Consider the following 18,660-nt stretch of genomic DNA (forward strand, 5'->3'; position numbering starts at 1 on the left):
TTTAACTTAATCGTGTCGCAGCGTGGATGCCGTGTAACCGTCCTTCTAGTGGACCTTGATTCTAGAGGACATAAAGCCTTAGGCAACTTAGCATAAGTTCAGGATGCCTTTTGCTGAGTTTATTTTGACACCCTGTATCTAGGTCTGATGTTTTTTTTTGCTCTGCGAGGACATGATAGGCAGATTGTTGATCAAACATTGCTAGGCCTCGGGGAGGCAAAATACACGAACCCGCAACGGGTGCGGTTACTCCATGGGGTTAGTCTGGGGAGATCGAGGGACTTTTGCTATCGCTATTTTCCGAGGATCAAGATAAGCTCAAAAAAGATCCATCACTACTCTGTAATCGTCTCCATGAGATTGGTTCAGACAGACCAAAATATTCCGTACTCTGGGCGAAAGGAGCATTTATCTGATAGTATTCAAGATTCCGCCTTTCCATTGAGTTGACATCAATATATAGATTGGCAAAAGTGAGAACATTGTCTTGTCACCAAGATGCGTCAAGAAACGGGGTGCACAAAGATAACGGCCTAAGGATGTGACTGTATTGAACTTGAATGCGGAGACACACGCATGAAATCCAAGGTTACTTGATGAAGGGCATAATACCTTGAAGTTCAAGCACAAGTAGGTGAAAGGAACCGATCGGTTGCCAGAGCTTTAGGTTTGAGCCGCATATCAATGTGATGCCATCCGCCAATATCTTTCTACCTTTCACATCGACTTTGGCTTGAAAGCCATTAATAACTTTTATTCTAGAAATAACATAGTCCTACGGAAAGGCCTATCGGTAAAGGCATCTTGTAGTGGGGACAAATTTCCGGCCACGCCGTGTCAATTCCAAGGGGCTTCCGAAAGGATGTCACATCCCTCCACGGAGAAGGACACGCACTGTAGTCGTTCGAAAGAAACAATGCCATCCTTTGTGAATTGAATTGATACGCTGGTCAATATCCAATCCCCGTTCGTGTTGGTCGTCCTGCTCCGAACCTAGAGTCACCTACGAGATTGGCTCAAGAACCAACTTGATGCGTCTGAATGGCTGGGTTGGAAAGGCAGCCAGCAGTGCAGACAGGCTACCAGCCATACCCATCCAGTTGGAAGATTCAGAAATGAAGAGAGTAGTAGGATGAGTAGCTAAGCAGGGCAAAGTCAGCATGTAAATATCCTCAGTCTTGCAGCACAAATTCTGACTTACACCCGTCGGTATTTATCCAAAAAGTAGTGACCTCTAGAGTGTCAGAGCCGATTATTCACTGCGAAGCAGTATTAGCATTGGAAACATCGCGCTTAAAGTGTTTACTTACAATGGCTGATTCAGCTGCGAACGTATAGCGATGAAGTGCAGCCCAGTTACTCTAAGCGTGGTATAAACAGGCTGGCGGACAACTGGGAGGGCCTATGACTATTAACTACCAGGCTAGAGTATAAAGAGCGCTGCCAGCATTGGGCTTTCGGGGTTCGCTTACTGAGAGTACTTGTAGAAAGATAGTTGCGGCTGTTTTCATGACCTGTTGAGCTATTGTATAGCAAGATCGAGATATTTCTCTACTTACAACGATGAGTCTGGCCCCAAATCGGCATTTGTGCTATGGGTACTCGGGACGGCACAGAAGCGTGTTCCACCAAATGTCTCAGCATGGACGAAATCCAGTTGACAAGTGGCACCTGGCTCGAGAGCAGATATCTGAATCTCCAAAGCTTCCTCTCTAGGGCCATAAGAACGACTTAGGGTCAGGGCATCGGACACATAGCCAACGGTAGGCTCGTCTGAATTCACCACTCGATTGATATAGGCGGTGTTTGCACAGTCCAGACCACTTCAAACAACGTGTTTGATCTGTCCATGACTCTTTGTCCCCGGTATCGCCGACACATGCGGCGCCAATGTAGACCTAAAACTTTGAACCACTACCAGCTTAAACGTCGTGTTGAGCTGTTCTCAGGTTTCTTAATTCAAGATCATGAGAGAAAGAACTCATCAACCAGTAAAAAAGAAACTTGGAAGGCTACTTGATGAATGTGGCAGTTTTTCCTGCTTCTGTCTGGCATGATATTGACCTTGGGCCTCAGGAAAGGAGTGACTAATGCATTTTTTGGTGCAGGAACTAATACCAGCTTATTCTGAAGGCGTCTATTAATCCCAGAATTTTCACTTATGGGAACTTAGGATCAAACAATTTCTTTGCGCTAGGTCTCTTGTCCGATTCACAAGGCAGACCTTGCTATCGCTCGCCCTGTGATTGCACCACTTGTCTCCACTCGCACATGATGGGGATTATGGATCAACATTAACAATTTTATTTATTGCAAACAAACCGCATGACAAACTCAGAGAAAAGTGTCATTTGCAGAGGGTTAAGAGAAATAGGCAACGACGACATCATGGTAATGCATCCCGCAGAGGTTGCCCAACACAACAACGCCAACTCCTGTTGGCTCATCATTCATGCAGGTAAATCGCTCAATCGGTGCTGTAACCACTAATCAAGCTACAGAACAAGGTCTACGATCTTACAGAATTTCTTCCAAGTATATATAGCCCTCATCACTCGCCTCTCTGAACTCATACTGACCCCTTCGATAGATCATCCTGGAGGAAAGAAGGTGATCCTGAAAAATGCGGTACGTATTGCTTACTCTTCAAAAAGCCTCCGTACTAACTACTCCAGGGCAAAGACTCTACTGCGGACTTTGATCTGATTCATTCTATTGATGTTCTGGATAAGTGGCTTGATCCATCCAAACACCTGGGCGATATCGATACTAGCAAAACAGGCATGTCCGCGGATGGAACTACACAGTCCAAAGAATCGGAACAGAGCCAAGGGACTGTTACCAGGAAACCAAAACTATCACAATGCGTGAACATGTCAGACTTTGAGTCTGTAGCACAACAGACAATGAAGAAATCTTCTTGGAACTACTATTCCACTGGAGCCGAGGACGAGTTTGTGAGTTGACACTTCGCTCGAGTCAACCCCAGCATGAGGCTTATAAGCAACAGACCATCAAAGAGAACAACGCATCATTCCAGCGCATCCGGTTTCGACCAAAAGTTCTTGTCAACGTTGAGCACGTCGACATTTCTACCACTATGCTTGGAGCCCATACATCCGCTCCAATCTACATAACAGCTACTGCGCACGCCAAGCTTGGAGACCCAGACGGCGAAGTGACACTAGCGAGGGCAAGCAACAAGCATGATATCATCCAAATGATACCATTGTACTCATCATGTCCCCTCGAAGATATCACGAATACTAGGGAACCTAATCGGACTCAATGGTATCAGATTTATGTCAAGAAAGATCGGAATGTGACACGGAAGGCTGTTGAAGCCGCCGAGGCACGGGGTTGTAAAGCTCTGTGCATCACCGTCGATAATCCACATCTCGGAAGTCGTGAGAGGGTCTTACGTTCGCAGCAGAGTGAGTCTAACGACGACGAATTCGAGGATGCGCCCGCAACGGAGCTGGATCCTTCTCTCATAATGAACTCAACTCTGTCTTGGGATGATATTCCATGGTTCCAAGACATCACCAACATGCCTATTGTCCTCAAAGGTGTACAGCGAGTTGAGGACGTCATCAAGGCAGCAGAATACGGCGTTCAGGCCGTGATTCTTTCTAATCACGGCGGACGACAACTCGATTACTCAGAGGCTCCAATTGAGGTCCTCGCGGAGGCTATGCCTCTCTTGAGAGAACGAGGCCTTCAGGGCAAAATTGAAGTGTATATTGACGGCGGCGTTCGTCGTGGCTCAGACGTGTTAAAGGCTTTGTGTCTTGGGGCTCGCAGCGTTGGCATCGGTCGCCCATTTCTCTACGCGATGGCCGCGTATGGACAGAAAGGGCTTGAGAAAGCGATTCGCATCTACAAAGATGAGCTTGAAAGGAACATGCGACTGCTTGGGTGCACTTCGATAGATCAGCTTCACCCAGGGTTGGTAAAGGTGCTTGGTGAGGCTCGAGAAAGGCTATGAATATCTGACCGCGGTTGGCATCATTTATCGCTAGCAGGTTATATAGAATGAGATAAGCATTTGAGACGCTCTCGAAGTTATAATTGGGGTGATCTATCAACAACGAAGAGTCTCAAGTGCGCTTTATACAAGTTGGTAGAATACCAATGATTCAAGAGCAATCAAGTGACAAGGGGAGTTGAAAGAGCCATTGATTGCCCGAAGGCCATCGATTATATTATGTGCATTATCTAATAATATACAGAGACAACCTCCATCAATCGAAGCCAATACATCCGTTGCTACTGATCTACCATCGCAGCTTTACCAGCCACCACCAGCCTTCTTGAAACCAGGGTACATCTTCTTGTTATAATCAAGCCAGTTTGTTCCGTTGACACTCAAGTCCTTGTACACAGGGCAGTCCATAGCTCCCATGATAGGCTCAAGAGCAGCGAAGAGGACATCAGTTACAGAAGACAAGGTGGCGAAGAGAGATGACAATGCGTTTGGAGAGACAGTCTTGATAGCGTTGAGAGCAAAGCAAACAAGGTTGTTACCCTGAAGAAGGTTCTTGCCGTTGAGGACTCCACCAGCAAGGTCGTCGAAATCAATTCCGACAAAGGTGTTGACACCGTTGGTGTTACCGCCGATGCTGACAGATGTTAGTTGGCATTCGTACAGGACTAATTATGAGAAGACTTACCTGAGGACCTCGGGGTGACTGTGAGTAACAATGTCAAGCGCGTTAGCAGCAATGCCATAGTCGGTATAGCGGCGGCGGTAGAAGTTCTCGGGGATACGCTCATGCCCAATGACGTAGGTCATGTTCTCCTCAGGTCCGTAAACAGAGAAAAAGGCCTTAAGCATCTCCTTGTCTAGGATACCATCGTCGGGATGCTCAGCAGAGCGGTTTGCAGCAAGACGAGCAGTAAAAGAGTAAGGGCTAGCGCGAACGAGCCAGCCGCTAGCAGGGCCGAACCAAGCGTAGGGGTTGGTAGCAATAGTCTGGTGCCAGCGGTTCTTGTTGTGCTCGTACAGAACATCAATACTGTAGTTGGGGTTCTCAGCGTCCTTTTGCAGGTTGTAGAGCTCCATGAAGTAGGTCATGTTCATGTTGTTGTTGTCACCAATGGGGTCGTAGAGATCACCGCGAGTAGGGCTGCCGTCAACCTCGAAGAAGGGGTGAGAACCACTGAGGCCACGAGGAGTTCCGAAGAGTCCGAGGAGGTTGTTGTTCATGTACTTGGACCAGCCACCCTGAGAGACAGCGACGAGGTTACCGCCGAGAACAACACCCAAAGTCGTGAGGAGAGCGGACATGTCGGGCGCCATTCCCCAGACCTTACCAACAGCGGTGACATACTGGGTGAATGTAGCAACACCCTATTTAAAGATCAGTAACATGCTATAGGTAAAGAATATGGAAGCGTACGTTATGAGGGAGGTAACCATGGTTGGCAAGAGTGTTCAATCCTGGGCAAAGTCCTCGAACATCACCAGCCTCAAAGTCGGGTGGGTTGAACTCGTGCTTGCCGTGAACTATTGACTTCTTAGCTTGAATCTTGGGTTTAGATCTTTCGCGTCTAGAGTCTAACCATCAACGAGCTGCTGCTTTGGGTCAAAGTCGATAACCCTCTTGCCCAAGTTGGCAGGGGCCTGAGAGGCAAACTTGCGAATCAGCTCAGGATCAACACCGAGGTGAGGATTCTTGGCATCACGAGCACCGAACTTGAAAGCATTCAGTGGAATAGGTGTGTCAGCATCAAGCGTAGGGAGAGCCGTGGCTTGGTTGGAAAGCAAGGCCGTGGCCAGAGTCGCAAGAGTAAAAGGCTTCATATTATCAACTTCAGCAAACACAATTAGGGTAAAACGAGCGAATGATATTCAAAATGAATGGACGAAGTCGTGATTAAAGAGAGAATGCGAATGAGAGTTGACTCATTTGTCATAGCCTAGAAGGTTGAAGTTATGTTTATATACCAGATGCATCGAGAGACTTGATCTTCGCACTATTGAAGAGGCCGTCTTTCCGGAGTGCTAAGGGGCGTTGCATTGCTCATCACAATAGGATGCTACCAAGCTGGTGGGAAGGCAGAAAGCTTCTCCTGAGTTGATCATCCAATGGAGCGAGATGAGTTCGAAATATCATGAGCTGTGCTGGCTAACTTGACAGACAGGGGTAGGCAATCCCTAAGTCATCAGCCACCTCGTACTTTACCTGGCCAAACTTGGCCTTTCGGGGTACAGATCGGCAGAAACCAGGTCATAGCTTAGGAAGTTCCTGCAAATTTGATGACGCGGATGCGTTTGTCAAAGTTCCGGTGGACCGAAGCCTCCTAATCACCTTGAGTCGCAGGGCTTTACGAGTCTTGGATTCTCTCAGTCGAAAACTCCATCCCTAGACCGCAAAAGATCGTCGCGAATCTCTCTCTTGAGTGGGTATATCCAGAGTTGGGATTGCTCAAGGCTCTATTGAGTTGCATTTCCGTGTAGGGTTGTGCACAATTGAGCACGACAGGCAACCCCCGGCCAAAGAAGGATAACCTGCAGGTGCTTGAGTCAAGTCCAGGGGGTTTGACCCCTACAGGGCTCACAAATCCTTCGCGAAATCTAGCCAAAGTTTTGTCTCCACGGCAGTGACTGACAATCGGGCGGGGAAGCAATTCCTAAGCTAAGCGGCAGTTGGTGATGACCATAGCCTTTGCTAATCACTCAAGGGTGATGTACCCAGCGCCTAACATGGGTTTTGCGTTGCATTCTCAACCGTTTACTATCTGACGTAGTAGTAGGAGCGGAAACGACAGGGATCACAACTTCAGGGAACAAGCATCCAACGCCTGTCATCTAATCATCTCATCCCTATCTCTAGCCAGGAAAGAGGAAACAAAGCCAAAAGCAAGGATGCATAAACTAACAGAGATGTTGATCTTCAGCCGTTGGTTCTTGGATGCTACGGTACCATAGTGTCGGGATATTGGGTCCTCTATGCCGGAGGTTTCAAACGCCTGTTAGCCTCTCATTTCTTGTTTTTCGGAAGTGTTGACATCTTCCGGAGTGAGCTGCGTAACACTCTATGGTTATGAATGTTGGTTGTTATGAACTTTTGAATAACAAAAGAATGCAATATTTGCCGGAATGCAACATTCAACGGGCGAAGCTTTTCAGTGGCAATTCAAGTGATCCACTCGACCCTTCGACACCAGATATTGGGGATTTACTAGTATTATCGGTAGTTGAAAATCTTCAGGGGCTTGGCCATCGTAATATTTCAATGTAGTAAGATATAGATAGACACATAAAAGACATCTTGCCAATTGTTGTTTATGTCTTTTTACGTTGGTTTCTGAGCTGGCTCTGATACTGCACAGTGATTCCGTTCAACACAGACTCTGCAGCCATGCGTCTCCTGTCGTTTTCTTTCTTCTTAGCGGCCCTGCTCGGGCTCGTTAATGCGGCCAGCTTTACTGAGCTAGCCGCTCAGCTCCCCGACTGCGATGTCAGTAACAGCCTACCGCCCACTAACCAGCTTTGACTAACAGCTAGACCAGATACAATGTGTTCAGCAAGCGATACCACAGTCACCATGTTCAATGACAAACACAACATGTCTCTGTACAGATCAGACATTTGCAGGCTTGACGCAGGCTTGCGTGCTGAAGAACTGCACAGTCAAGGACTCACTGAGTAGGTTACCTGATATGGTAGCGATGAATGAGCAGTGAGCACTGACCAATTACCTCCTACAGCATTGATGAGAGTTCAGAACCTGGCTTGCGGTGTTCCGGTCAAGAGCCAGCAGATGAAGTTCAGGCTCAACGCGCTTGTTGCGTGTATCCTCGCCGAGATTTGTGTGATCTTGAGAATATACTCCAAACTAAAGATCTTTGGAAAGCTTGGCCCTGATGACTATGCGATTCTCATTGCAGGAGTACGTTCCAGCTCAAGCCCTGGTAACCTTTGCTAACACAATGGTATAGTTTGCTACAGTGCCTTACATCTGGCTCGCGTGTAGACTTGCAGATCTTGGCTTCGGGCTAAACATCTGGGACATCACTCCGTTCGAGCGCCTGTACGAACTGCTAAAGCTCTTCTGGATAGACCAGATCATGTACAGTGTTCACTTGTATAGCACAAAGATCTCGATTCTTTTCTTTCTCCGGGGTATTTTCACTACTTCAGAGTTCAAGAAGTTGACTGTGTCGATCGGCATCTTTGTCTGCTTGTGCGGTGCTGCTACGATGATCACCACTTCACTCCAATGTCTTCCAGCTTCCTACAATTGGACAAGCTGGGATGCCGAGCACAAAGGCCACTGTAACGACCTCAACTCGCAGACTTATGCTTTTGGTGGAATCAACATGGCTTGTGATATTGTCATCTTGGTCTTGCCGATCAATCACCTTTGGAAGCTGCAGGTCAAGGGACGACAGAAGATTCAGCTCTTTGTTATGTTCAGTCTAGGCATTGTGTAAGTTTCTATGACCCCGGGTCGTTGAATTCAAGCTAACATTTCACAGGGTTACGGTGTTTAGTATCATCCGTCTACCATTCCTGATCACATTAGGAAAGACGACTAACCCAACCTGTGAGTGACCATGGTCGAGTTTCAATGCAAACGCTAACACAAATGCCAGGGGAGTACGTTGAAGTCACTATCTGGTCTATCTGGGAAACGGAACTCGGCATGGTATGCGCAAGCCTCCCAGCCATCCGCCACCTGTTCAAGCATCTCTGGCCCAACGCCATGGCTACCATTGCCTCCAAGATGAGCTTCTCCAGCACAAACAAGGACTCCACACTCGACAAGAGTGCTGGAAGCTGGGGTGGCAGCCGTGGGGCTCGCTCCAAGACAGATAACAAGGAGTACTATGAGCTTGATGAGCGGAGTCTCATTGGCAAGGGACCGGATCCTGCCACTAATGTGAGCTCCACCAACGTTCATTCGATGGCGTAGGCTCTACTCCCGCGTGGCTTTGTAAGGCGTTTAGATAATATTTTACACTTTCGATGTTGTTTTATTACATTAACTTCATTGTGCCAGCTCTGTGCGGTATATGGGTCACATTTAGATAGGCGCGTTCATTCGTATAACAAAATTGCTTCCCACGCGACTTTTGAGTAACGTTACCGGGATTTAACTTCAAATACCTTGGTGTCGATCCTTTCCCACGGCCGCGTGTCATTCACAAGTTGTGAGTGATAGGATCTCTACCGTACTGCCCACTTCCATTGACAGTGTCGTATAATCCTCTTGGCATGGAAAGGTCTCACTGTGAAAAGTCTTTTGACAACCAAGGTACATGGATATTCTGCACTTATTCCTGCTGATCTGCGGTTTCTTACAAGTTCGATGCCATCCCCTTACCCCGTCCTGTATTGGCTCCCTGGGATTAACACCCTGTCAATGATGTCTCACCAAGGCCCGGTCCTTGGGCCCCAAGTGATCGGCATAGAAGGAGCCACTAATGCCCGGGGACCGTTGAGACTCCTCCGTCCTTGCGGGCCGTTTAGAATCAAAACCCAATCTCAATGTTGCATCCCTAGGCAGGCATTATCTTGAATGCTCCCTCAACGGCGATACCGAAAATGGCTAGCCAGGATCCGGTCAGACAGGCACTACCCAAAGTCAAAGTCAGGTCAGTTCCTCGTTTTCATTAAGAAAAGAGGGCCAAGATTGTTTTAACTTCCTGGGTCCAATCTACCAGATTCTTGGGCTTACGGGGATTAGACTGACATGTTTTAGAGGCTCTATTCGTTTTTTCAATTTATTCAGTGTCATTGTTTCTAGGACTTGGGTGACCTGGGTTCACAGTGCTTGATAATACTACAGTAAGTACCGGGTTTGCTCTGATGCAACCTCGCATTCGCCTAACCCAACGTCCCCCGTCACGAATACCACTCCGTTCGTTAGTCAGGGTCTCCTGTCCGCGTTTACAAATTTGCACTATTCATCCTATCTTTTTGGTCCGCATGCGCTATGTAACAATAGTTGTTCATAGTTATTCATTGCGTGTAGTGCTTGTCACATCCTTGGATCCACAACCGCGTAGTGTCTGATTGTCTGATGGGCTTCTGCTGGCAAGTCGTCACCATTAGGTAGTACCATTGTGTGACTTGAAGTGATCCAATGACTCAACTAATACCAGGAAATATGGCACTGAATAGGGTAAACAAATTCTGGGGCATAATCAATACGGTATCCGTGTTCCCAGGTTTTGTTCTATGCACAGCTCGCAAAACCCCCATGTTTCAATCACTAGCCATCCATCGCCAGGTTCCATGTCCCAATACAGCTCTTCACCAACCAGGGTCTGTTTCACTTGGAAGACTAGCTGTCCTATTATGGGATTCACTATCTTCAGCAATCTAGACAATGTCCGTATTGGTGCAAGTTAACTAATGTGACGATATCTTTCAGGATGTCGGGCCCAATTTCCCAAGCCACCCACATTCCGAATACATCCATTCCCTGTCTCTTCGTATGTCAAAGATGATCCAAATCTTCCACGTTTCTTGCGCCGCAAGCGTGACTGTCCCGGCCTCCCGGAGAGCATGGCAGCGGGGATCTCCTCAACGCACGTACTAGACTGGCGTCAACGGTCAGGCAGTTTCTTCCATTCCTGGGCTGATCTCCCAGCTCAGGTGGACGGGCTGATAATGCACAGCACTATCTCGGTTGTGCTTGAAGACTTTTCAGATAGGAGGAATCATACACTATTACGTGCTGGTGGGCTGATGGCTAATCACTCGGGTTCCTCGAGTAAATCTTCCGATACTCCGAGCCCATTCACAGCCGGTATATGACTCTGATAAGGCTGCATTTGGCAGTATACCAGTGTGCCATCTTAATTTGACTTGCATTTTGCTTTCCATATGCCCTTAAACTTTCATTCATTTCCGACCCCAAGTTATTGCCATGGTTGCTTCCGAGAAGAAGACCTTTGACGGGTCTGCTGGTCTGTCACTCACTCGCTTCTTGAGGTTTATTTCCTCAGAATACCGCATTCTGTTCACGTTCGTTTTTACCCTCAACCTCATTGGCGTTATTATCTTTCTATGGCTATGGTTCCTTGATGGCGATGCAAACCCTAACGCCTGCGGCCTCGCAACAGCAATAAATCTCGCCGTCAGTATTGTTATTCGAGAGGAGCATGTCGTCAACGGCCTATACTATGTCTTCACAGCGTTTCCAAAAACATCACCACTCTGGCTGAGGTCACGGATGGGCAAGATCTACCATCTTGGAGGTCTGCATAGCGGCTGTGGAGTGGCAGCTACATTCTGGTTCATCATGATGTCCATCGAGAAAACCAGTTTTTTCAATAACACTGAGGACCGAGATGCCGCCATGTGGGTGTACATTGTTATCATCTACATGCTGGACTGCCTTCTCATTGCAATGTTGGTCATGTCTTACCCCTCAGTACGAGCGAAGATCCACAATGCTTTTGAAGTTGTTCATCGACTGGCTGGCTGGTCTTCTCTGGCTCTTCTCTGGTGCCTTACGGTTCTCGATGCAACAATCAATACCAAGCCGGGTGATTCACCCGCTGCGGCTGTTTTCTCCAGTGCACCAGTTTGGCTCGTCTTCATCTCAACCTGTTGTGTTATATCAACTTGGCTGAACTGTCGAAAAGTTCAAGTTGTCTCTGAGCGACTATCTTCACACGCTCTTCGAATGTATTTCGACTATACCAATCCTGAACCTGGAACAACCATTCGATTATCATCTCGACCTTTGTTGGAATGGCACGCCTTTGCCACGGTCAACAATCCAAAGGAAAATGGGTTCTCGGTAGTTATCTCAAATGCAGGCGACTGGACGAAGAAGGTCGTCAACGAGCCACCTCGTGAAGTTTGGGTCCGCCGTACGCCGACCTGCGGTGTCTTACGTATCGCCCCGATGTTTAACAGCATTGTTTTGGTTGCTACTGGTTCCGGAATTGCACCATGCCTTCCAGTCATTCTTGCACAGCAAACACGAGTAACTCTATTCTGGTCAACTCGAGACCCTTTGGAGACCTACGGTCCAAATATTGCTTCTATCATCCTAGGAATGGGGGATGATGCACATATTCACAACACCTCAACTATGGGCCGACCCAACACGCTTCCTACAGTCCTGGACCTGTACAAGAAGACAGAAAGCGAGGCTGTAGTAGTGATCTCTAATCCAAAACTGACGATCGACTTGGTCCTAGACTTGCAGGCTTTGGGAGTACCAGCTTTTGGTCCAATCTGGGATTCATAGGAATTCCCAGGCCACGTATACGAGGTTTGAATAGAGTTACACCATCAGGTATAATATTAGATAATAAGCCGATGCTTCCATCTGTTGCTTCACGGCTTGTAAGACGGTATCGCAGATCAAAGGATTGATATTTTCATCTCAATCTGGTTTCCTACGAAGAGCTAAGTGCCGAGTCCCAAAAGTAATTCTGAGAAAGTCTATCATGGGATATCGTTGATTAAGGGAAAATCGCTCAGGACTACGTGCCGGCACTGCCTCTTTTCAGACGGTCATCCTATTGTACATCAACGACAACCTTGTGAAAACAAGGATAACAGACGGTTAAACGTCTTCCTTCAAGTTTCTACAGCCTTCCAATACGACGTTACTTCTCACCGCCTTTGGTGTCCTTGGCCAGTGTGATCCATCTCATCCTTCGTGATGCAATTCCATATTGCAGATCCCCCCTTCTTACTACTACCTGGCTCCAACGTGCTGGACCCCGGAACCCACAGCCTCAAAAAAGCTTGGGTCAGACTCATCCGGCAGATGTTACATCGACCGTGTGGGTAAGCTTTGCCGGGTAGCCATCGCCTCCATCCTTGCCTAGCTCAGCACTTGATTACAGTTCTCGTACCAAAAATTACTTGGCCGATCATTATTAGTTTGCTGCCTGAAACTCATAGCTTCGGTGTATTTGAATTTTTCAGGGCTTATACGCGTTCTCTGCTAAACCTTGGAGCGGTGGCGGGCGTAGCTATGACGAAAATACGGTTGAAGCCATTGAATAAGTAGTCGAAGGTTCTCACTTAGCTGTCAGTGTCTTAGATTTTACTGCTTTCATCTCATCCCAGCCCTTAAACAAATCTACTATTATTCTCTATAACGATCTTCTCCCTTATCGTCTTCAAAATGACTAGCAGATCTGTCACTGTTACCAAGCGCTATAATGAGCCCATTTCAATGCGACAGAGTTCATTGCAATTCATGCAGGAGAAGCAAGCGACCCATCAGTCTGGTAACGACCCCTGAACCAACAGCACCCACCACAACATGTGACTGACTTGAGGTAGCATACAATGCAGAGACAGAAAGGTCGAGCTGCATGAAGAAGCTCGCTTACCACTTTGTCACATTATGCCTCTTCACCAAAAGTGATATGCCCACTTCCACCGGCATCAATACCACGTTCGCCATCGCAGGGATCCTAGCTGGTCCTGGCACCATCAGTAATGCCGACATCGAGTGGCATGATATGGGTAAGGGCATTCTCGTCGCTCTCTACTTCACCTGGCACTTGACCCTCTGTTTCAATCTCGGAAATCAGCGTCAGCCGCAGTCCGTCATTGAGGATGGCGTCAACAAGCCGTGGCGGCCCATTCCAGCTGGTCGCATCTCCCCTGAGCTGGCACACAAATGGCAGCTAGTCTCAATTGTCACCCTCCTTGCTCTGTGCTATACTACTCTGGGGGCTTGGCAGGAAACTGCCTTTTACCTCTTCTGCACCTGGCTGTACAATGAGCGTGCTTGGGGTGACAAGAGCTGGTGGCAGCGCGCGCTAATGAACGCCTGTGGTATCACTACCAACCGTGTAGCAACCCTTCGGGTAGCTGTCACCGCCATCCAAGCCAACTCTCATGAGAACTTCGAGTTCACTAACAAGGGTTTGGGCTGGTTCCTCGTGTGCGCATCCCTTGTCTTCACTACCATCCAGGTTCAAGACTTGCGTGATCAGGAGGGTGACAAGTTGATCGACCGCCAGACCTTTCCTCTTATTCTCGGCGATGCACCTACACGCTGGATCACAGCTGTAACTGTTATGATCTGGTCACTGGTCTGTCCACTTTACTGGGGACTTGGGGTTGTCGGCTGTGCCGTACCCATCTTGACTGGAACTATAGTCTCAGCTCATATGCTCCTCTGCCGCTCTCGTGAGCGGGACCAAACAAGCTTTCGACTGGTGGCGGCTTGGTGGGTATCATTGTACTTCCTCCCCATGATGAGTGCCCGTGGACTATAGGCTTGGCATTTCGTGCCACTAGGAGTAAGACTTGTGTATTTGGGTATCTACCCACGGTTGGTGATGGCTGGATACACTGTTGAGTGGGATATTAGACTTAGTGTCTTGAGGATGAAAAATATTTGAGGCGAATTGGCTACTAAAGGAGAGACCATGGCTTGGGTAGGTATATGTAGATTGAATTTGCGTTGCAAAGGCTATAGAAGTAAAATTGAAACGAGTGTTAAAGAGGCTCACGAATTCTGCAAATGTTTCAGTTCCATTCCTTGATCAGGACGAATTCCTCAGTTCAGGGTAGAGAGATTATTAAAGTGATGATGGTGAGTGTCGGTCGATTAGCCATTGGCATCGATACAATGATTGGTTGAATGAGTGTCTGGGCTCATTGGTCACTCAAAGTGGGGTTGTCGCGACTCTTGGCTCAAGTCTGATCACGAAAGGAAGAAGTCTATTTAACCCGCTCAACCTCAACCTCTTACATCTTGACATCTTATCAGAATGGGCTTCGCCTGCGACCCTTGTTCCATCAGAAAAATAAAATGTAGTGGAGATACGCCGTGTAAGCAATGCAAAGCGACCTCTTTATCCTGCTCATACGATAGGAAGCGCAAGAAGTCGGGACCGAAAGGGCCCAGGAAGCGTACCAAAGAGGCCATCTTACAGGCTCAGAGATCTTCAAAGTATACAAGAACCGACCTTGATGGTGAAATTCAGGCTCAAGACTTGGCTGAAGCTACTTCATCCACACAGCACAATGGGTCATCGAATAGTTCGCCAAGTGGCGCCTCCCAGAGTCCCCAAGGCGCGCAGGATATGACGATTGTTAGCTATGATACTCGGATACCCATGTCATCCTTCAGCTACTACTTGAACATATATCACGACTGTTTGTATGTTGTATGGCCCGTCATAGACCATGAAGTACTTCTCTCCCGGCTCCGCAACCCCGATAACAAGATTGCATACGCCCTTGCCGCATCAATATGCTCAGCAACTCGAGCTCAGCTTCGCCTTTCGAATGATGATATGGGCCCTTCAACGTACCAAATGGCATACGAAGCCGAACAATCTCGTCTAATGCTCGACTACTCGAAGCATCAGATCATCGATGGGCTGTTAACATGCTTCTTCCTCCATGTCTTCTACTCCAACACAGGACGAATTACAAAGTCTACACTGCTTCTTCGAGAAGCCATCGCATATGCACATATTCTTGGACTTCATCAAGACTTGTTCTACACTGATTTGGGACACGATACGATCCAGTATCATCTTCGCATCGCGTGGATCTTGTTCATCACGGACAGGTGAGTTCTGAGTCTCTCGCTCTCTCTTTCGCTTTCGCTCTCCCGAAACCCGCTAATACGCCTCCAGGGCTCACTCCCTTCAACACGACCTACCTCCTACATTTAAGCTCAGTCCGACACTGCCAGAACTCCATCCACAACAGGACGCGGGGCTTGGCTCAGCATTCTGCAGTTTATGTAGACTATTCCAAGCTTTTGACGACGCCTGCCCTCCAGATGTCAGATCCAACCAGGTTGGCTTCTTGGGTGCCATTAGTTCACAATTGAGGGCGCGGCATCCTCTTCCTCTTTGCGACAATGAGATCCAGCGAGCCGACATCGTTGTAACTGACTCCTGGCTGCGTGTCGTGTTATGGAAAGCGGCTATTCCATATGTTGACGCAAATACCGACCCAAATGATCAAGGTCTAAGTGTCTCGTTTCCCACGTCTGTGGCGAGAGATTTACTGGCGAAACTGACCACTCTGTCCTCCTGCGCTCTCGAGACGCATGGCCCTGGAATGGTGAGAGTCCACCGCATCCTACTCTCGCCAAAATGCTGATCCGAAACAGATGTCGAAATTGTTTGAAGTCGCGAACTCGGTGGCAGACGTCATCATCTGCGCCCCTGACCTCGCAGATGTAGATTCGGCTCATGTTGGCCCCCGAGATATTCTTTGCGCCCTGAGCAGCTTGATCGCCTCGTTGCGGACGACAGCCAACCCTGCGCTTCTCACCCTGTTGCGAGAGAAGATGATGGCCTGTGCATTAGGCCAAGCAGGGCCAGGAAGGCCGTTGCAGATCACGGATGTCCCGGATGATGATCTACAAGCTGAAGAGATGAATCTAGTAGACTAAAATGCTACATCAACGGCCATAGTTCGCAACTAGTAGTTATTAAAGTGTGGTGAGTCGTCAATAGAGTTTTAAGCGTGAAGCATAGTAACTCTTCTCCATCCGGTACAGCATGTCTCCGAACTATTCCAAGTTATGAATATATACAAAGCGTAACAATTCACGATGCTTCTCATGCAAAGCTTCAGAGCCTCCCTCCAACTTAAGTCCCAATTATACGCCGTCAGACATGTTCCGCTCCCCCCGTCATGCTTTCGGCCTCAACTGATTTGCGCAGAACTCCCCTGGGCACTTCGGAATGAACAGGGTCCGCAGCAATGCCGTCAAAGACAACCGCGATTTCCTCCAAAGTTCTGCCCTTTGTTTCAGGGAACAAGAACCATATAGTTGGCAGCATAGCCGTCAATGTTGCGATATAGACGAAGTAGAACTTCCACTGGATAGCTTCAAGGGCGATGGGGTTGACATATTCTGACAGTAAATGTTAGCAACAATCTCCTAGTGTTCGTGTAGATAACATACGATTGAAGAAGCCAGCGGCGAACACAACAGTCAAGTTGATGCTAAGTCCCTTGGACCTCAAGTCGAACGGCAGGATCTCGACAGGGTACGCGATGGACAGTGGCGTGAAGGCAATGTCGTAGAAGCCAAAGAATATGAAAAGGAACGCAACCACACAATATCCTGCGGCTTTGGTGCCATGCTCGGCGAAAACAGCTGAGAGAGCTGTGACTATGATGAAACTGGCCAGCATGCCGCTGGTTGACAGGAGCCACAGTGGACGACGACCATATCTTTCGGCAGCCATGGCGCCCATGGCAGCTAGAATGGCATTCCAAACTTGTAGGCCAAGGTTGATACCGGCTTGTGAGACTGCTTCTGTGACTCCGACGCTCGTCAGGATAGGTGCAAGGTAGTAGGAGACAATGCCTAGCTCGAATCAGTAAACAGAGTTCAGTTGTTTTGTTGTGCCACCTACCGTTTCCAGCCCACTGAATCATGAAACCAACCAACACACAGATCAAGAGTCTGTGGCGGTTCCCCTTGGTCTTGAAGAATGACATGAATCCGATATTCTTCTCCGCTTCGCGCTCTTGATCGATGACTGTGCAGATCTCCTTGAACTCAAAGTGAACAAGCTCATCCTCAGTATCACCATTGGCATGGTACTTAACGAGCATTGCGAGAGCTTCATCACGTCTGTTCTTGGAGATCAACCATCTGGGGGATTCGGGGATAAATGTGAGACCAATGAGTTGAAGGCCTGGGAAGAAAGCCTGGAACAAGACGGGAAGTCTCCAGCTCCAGCTTCCACTCATGTGTAATGTTCCAATAGTAACGACGGCTGAGAGAATGGCGCCCCAGAACCAGATGGCTTGGAACATGTTGGTGACATTCGCGCGGTGTCTCGGGTGAGCGATCTCGGTGGTCAGAGGTGGTGCCGATGTTTGTGCGAAGCCTAGGCCGATACCAAGCATGATCTTAGTGCCCAGGAATGCCCATGGACCATTCGTAGAAGCTTGAATGATAGCTGCTGCGATCATGATGGAAGAGCCCAAGGCGATGGTGAAGCGGCGGCCCATCCAATCACTGACATATGCAGCTGGGATGAAGGCTGGCAAACCGCCTAAGCTGATACCAGCTATGATCAGGCCAAGGATGCTTGTGCTGACGTTTCCGATGTTGTCATGCCCTGAAGGATGTCAGCCGATGTTTGGGGAGAAGCGCAGGAACTTACATTGTTTGATGGTCAAGAGTCCATTCATAAGACTTCCGTCGAATCTGGCAATGACTTAGAATGTTTTGACAACGATATAGAAACAAAGAAGACATACCCGTTGGCAGCAGCCGATGCGAACATGAACCCGATGCCGATGTTGAGCTTTCTCAAGCCAGCATCGTGCATCCAGTTCTCGTTCGTGTTGTTCTTGTATCGCTTGTAGACAGAATTGCCTGGATTTGTATCTTTGGAGGATATGACAGCCATGGTGGCGCCCGGTAGTGGTCGATCTGGTGTTCTTGACGAATACGTGAAGGGGCAAAGAGATTTGGTGGTAATTGGGGTCAGGATTGCTGATTGTCTTGGGGCCTGAAGCATAAAAGAAGAGGCTTCTGATCTGGTCGCTCTACTCTTCGTTGTGAGTGAAGCTACTTTAGATGGAGATTTTGGATACTTACTGGGAGCAATGCTGAGCTTATATATGTGTTTTCCGAGTTGAAGCATCGCCAGAGACCAAGTCACTTAACCATCAGCCCATACGCGACTGGTGACCCTCGGCTTTCGGATCATGAGAAAATC

At 48.1% G+C, this 18,660-nt stretch overlaps 7 protein-coding genes across 7 annotated transcripts; 5 read left to right on the plus strand and 2 right to left on the minus strand.

Annotated features, from left to right (window-relative positions):
* Nucleotides 1-2,388: 2,388 nt before the first annotated feature.
* On the plus strand, nt 2,389-3,988 carry FPRO_14198 (putative L-lactate dehydrogenase (cytochrome); the record flags this gene model as incomplete). The annotated part of the gene is made up of 5 exons (XM_031219196.1): nt 2,389-2,458; nt 2,524-2,535; nt 2,591-2,628; nt 2,676-2,957; nt 3,011-3,988. The coding sequence occupies 5 exons, from the start codon at nt 2,389-2,391 to the stop codon at nt 3,986-3,988; spliced, it is 1,380 nt and encodes a 459-aa protein (XP_031084979.1).
* A 303-nt stretch (nt 3,989-4,291) lies between these two features.
* On the minus strand, nt 4,292-5,806 carry FPRO_14199 (uncharacterized protein; the record flags this gene model as incomplete). The annotated part of the gene is made up of 4 exons (XM_031219197.1): nt 4,292-4,622; nt 4,674-5,353; nt 5,403-5,509; nt 5,566-5,806. The coding sequence occupies 4 exons, from the start codon at nt 5,804-5,806 to the stop codon at nt 4,292-4,294; spliced, it is 1,359 nt and encodes a 452-aa protein (XP_031084980.1).
* A 1,561-nt stretch (nt 5,807-7,367) lies between these two features.
* On the plus strand, nt 7,368-8,924 carry FPRO_14200 (uncharacterized protein; the record flags this gene model as incomplete). The annotated part of the gene is made up of 6 exons (XM_031219198.1): nt 7,368-7,466; nt 7,519-7,654; nt 7,717-7,898; nt 7,948-8,438; nt 8,488-8,555; nt 8,605-8,924. The coding sequence occupies 6 exons, from the start codon at nt 7,368-7,370 to the stop codon at nt 8,922-8,924; spliced, it is 1,296 nt and encodes a 431-aa protein (XP_031084981.1).
* A 1,962-nt stretch (nt 8,925-10,886) lies between these two features.
* On the plus strand, nt 10,887-12,221 carry FPRO_14201 (uncharacterized protein; the record flags this gene model as incomplete). Its single annotated transcript, XM_031219199.1, has 1 exon — nt 10,887-12,221. The coding sequence occupies one exon, from the start codon at nt 10,887-10,889 to the stop codon at nt 12,219-12,221; it is 1,335 nt and encodes a 444-aa protein (XP_031084982.1).
* Nucleotides 12,222-13,112: 891 nt separating this feature from the next.
* Nucleotides 13,113-14,220, plus strand: FPRO_14202 (uncharacterized protein; the record flags this gene model as incomplete). The annotated part of the gene is made up of 2 exons (XM_031219200.1): nt 13,113-13,218; nt 13,274-14,220. 2 exons carry the CDS (start codon nt 13,113-13,115, stop codon nt 14,218-14,220), a joined length of 1,053 nt encoding a protein of 350 aa, XP_031084983.1.
* A 498-nt stretch (nt 14,221-14,718) lies between these two features.
* Nucleotides 14,719-16,364, plus strand: FPRO_14203 (uncharacterized protein; the record flags this gene model as incomplete). Its single annotated transcript, XM_031219201.1, has 3 exons — nt 14,719-15,527; nt 15,595-16,030; nt 16,080-16,364. The coding sequence occupies 3 exons, from the start codon at nt 14,719-14,721 to the stop codon at nt 16,362-16,364; spliced, it is 1,530 nt and encodes a 509-aa protein (XP_031084984.1).
* Nucleotides 16,365-16,584: 220 nt separating this feature from the next.
* Nucleotides 16,585-18,348, minus strand: FPRO_14204 (uncharacterized protein; the record flags this gene model as incomplete). Its single annotated transcript, XM_031219202.1, has 5 exons — nt 16,585-16,832; nt 16,884-17,291; nt 17,341-18,054; nt 18,100-18,143; nt 18,197-18,348. The coding sequence occupies 5 exons, from the start codon at nt 18,346-18,348 to the stop codon at nt 16,585-16,587; spliced, it is 1,566 nt and encodes a 521-aa protein (XP_031084985.1).
* Between the last annotated feature and the right edge of the window lie 312 nt (nt 18,349-18,660).

The sequence above is a fragment of the Fusarium proliferatum genome (assembly GCF_900067095.1).
Source record: "Fusarium proliferatum ET1 genome assembly, contig: FPRO_scaffold008, whole genome shotgun sequence".
NCBI lineage: Eukaryota > Fungi > Ascomycota > Sordariomycetes > Hypocreales > Nectriaceae > Fusarium > Fusarium proliferatum.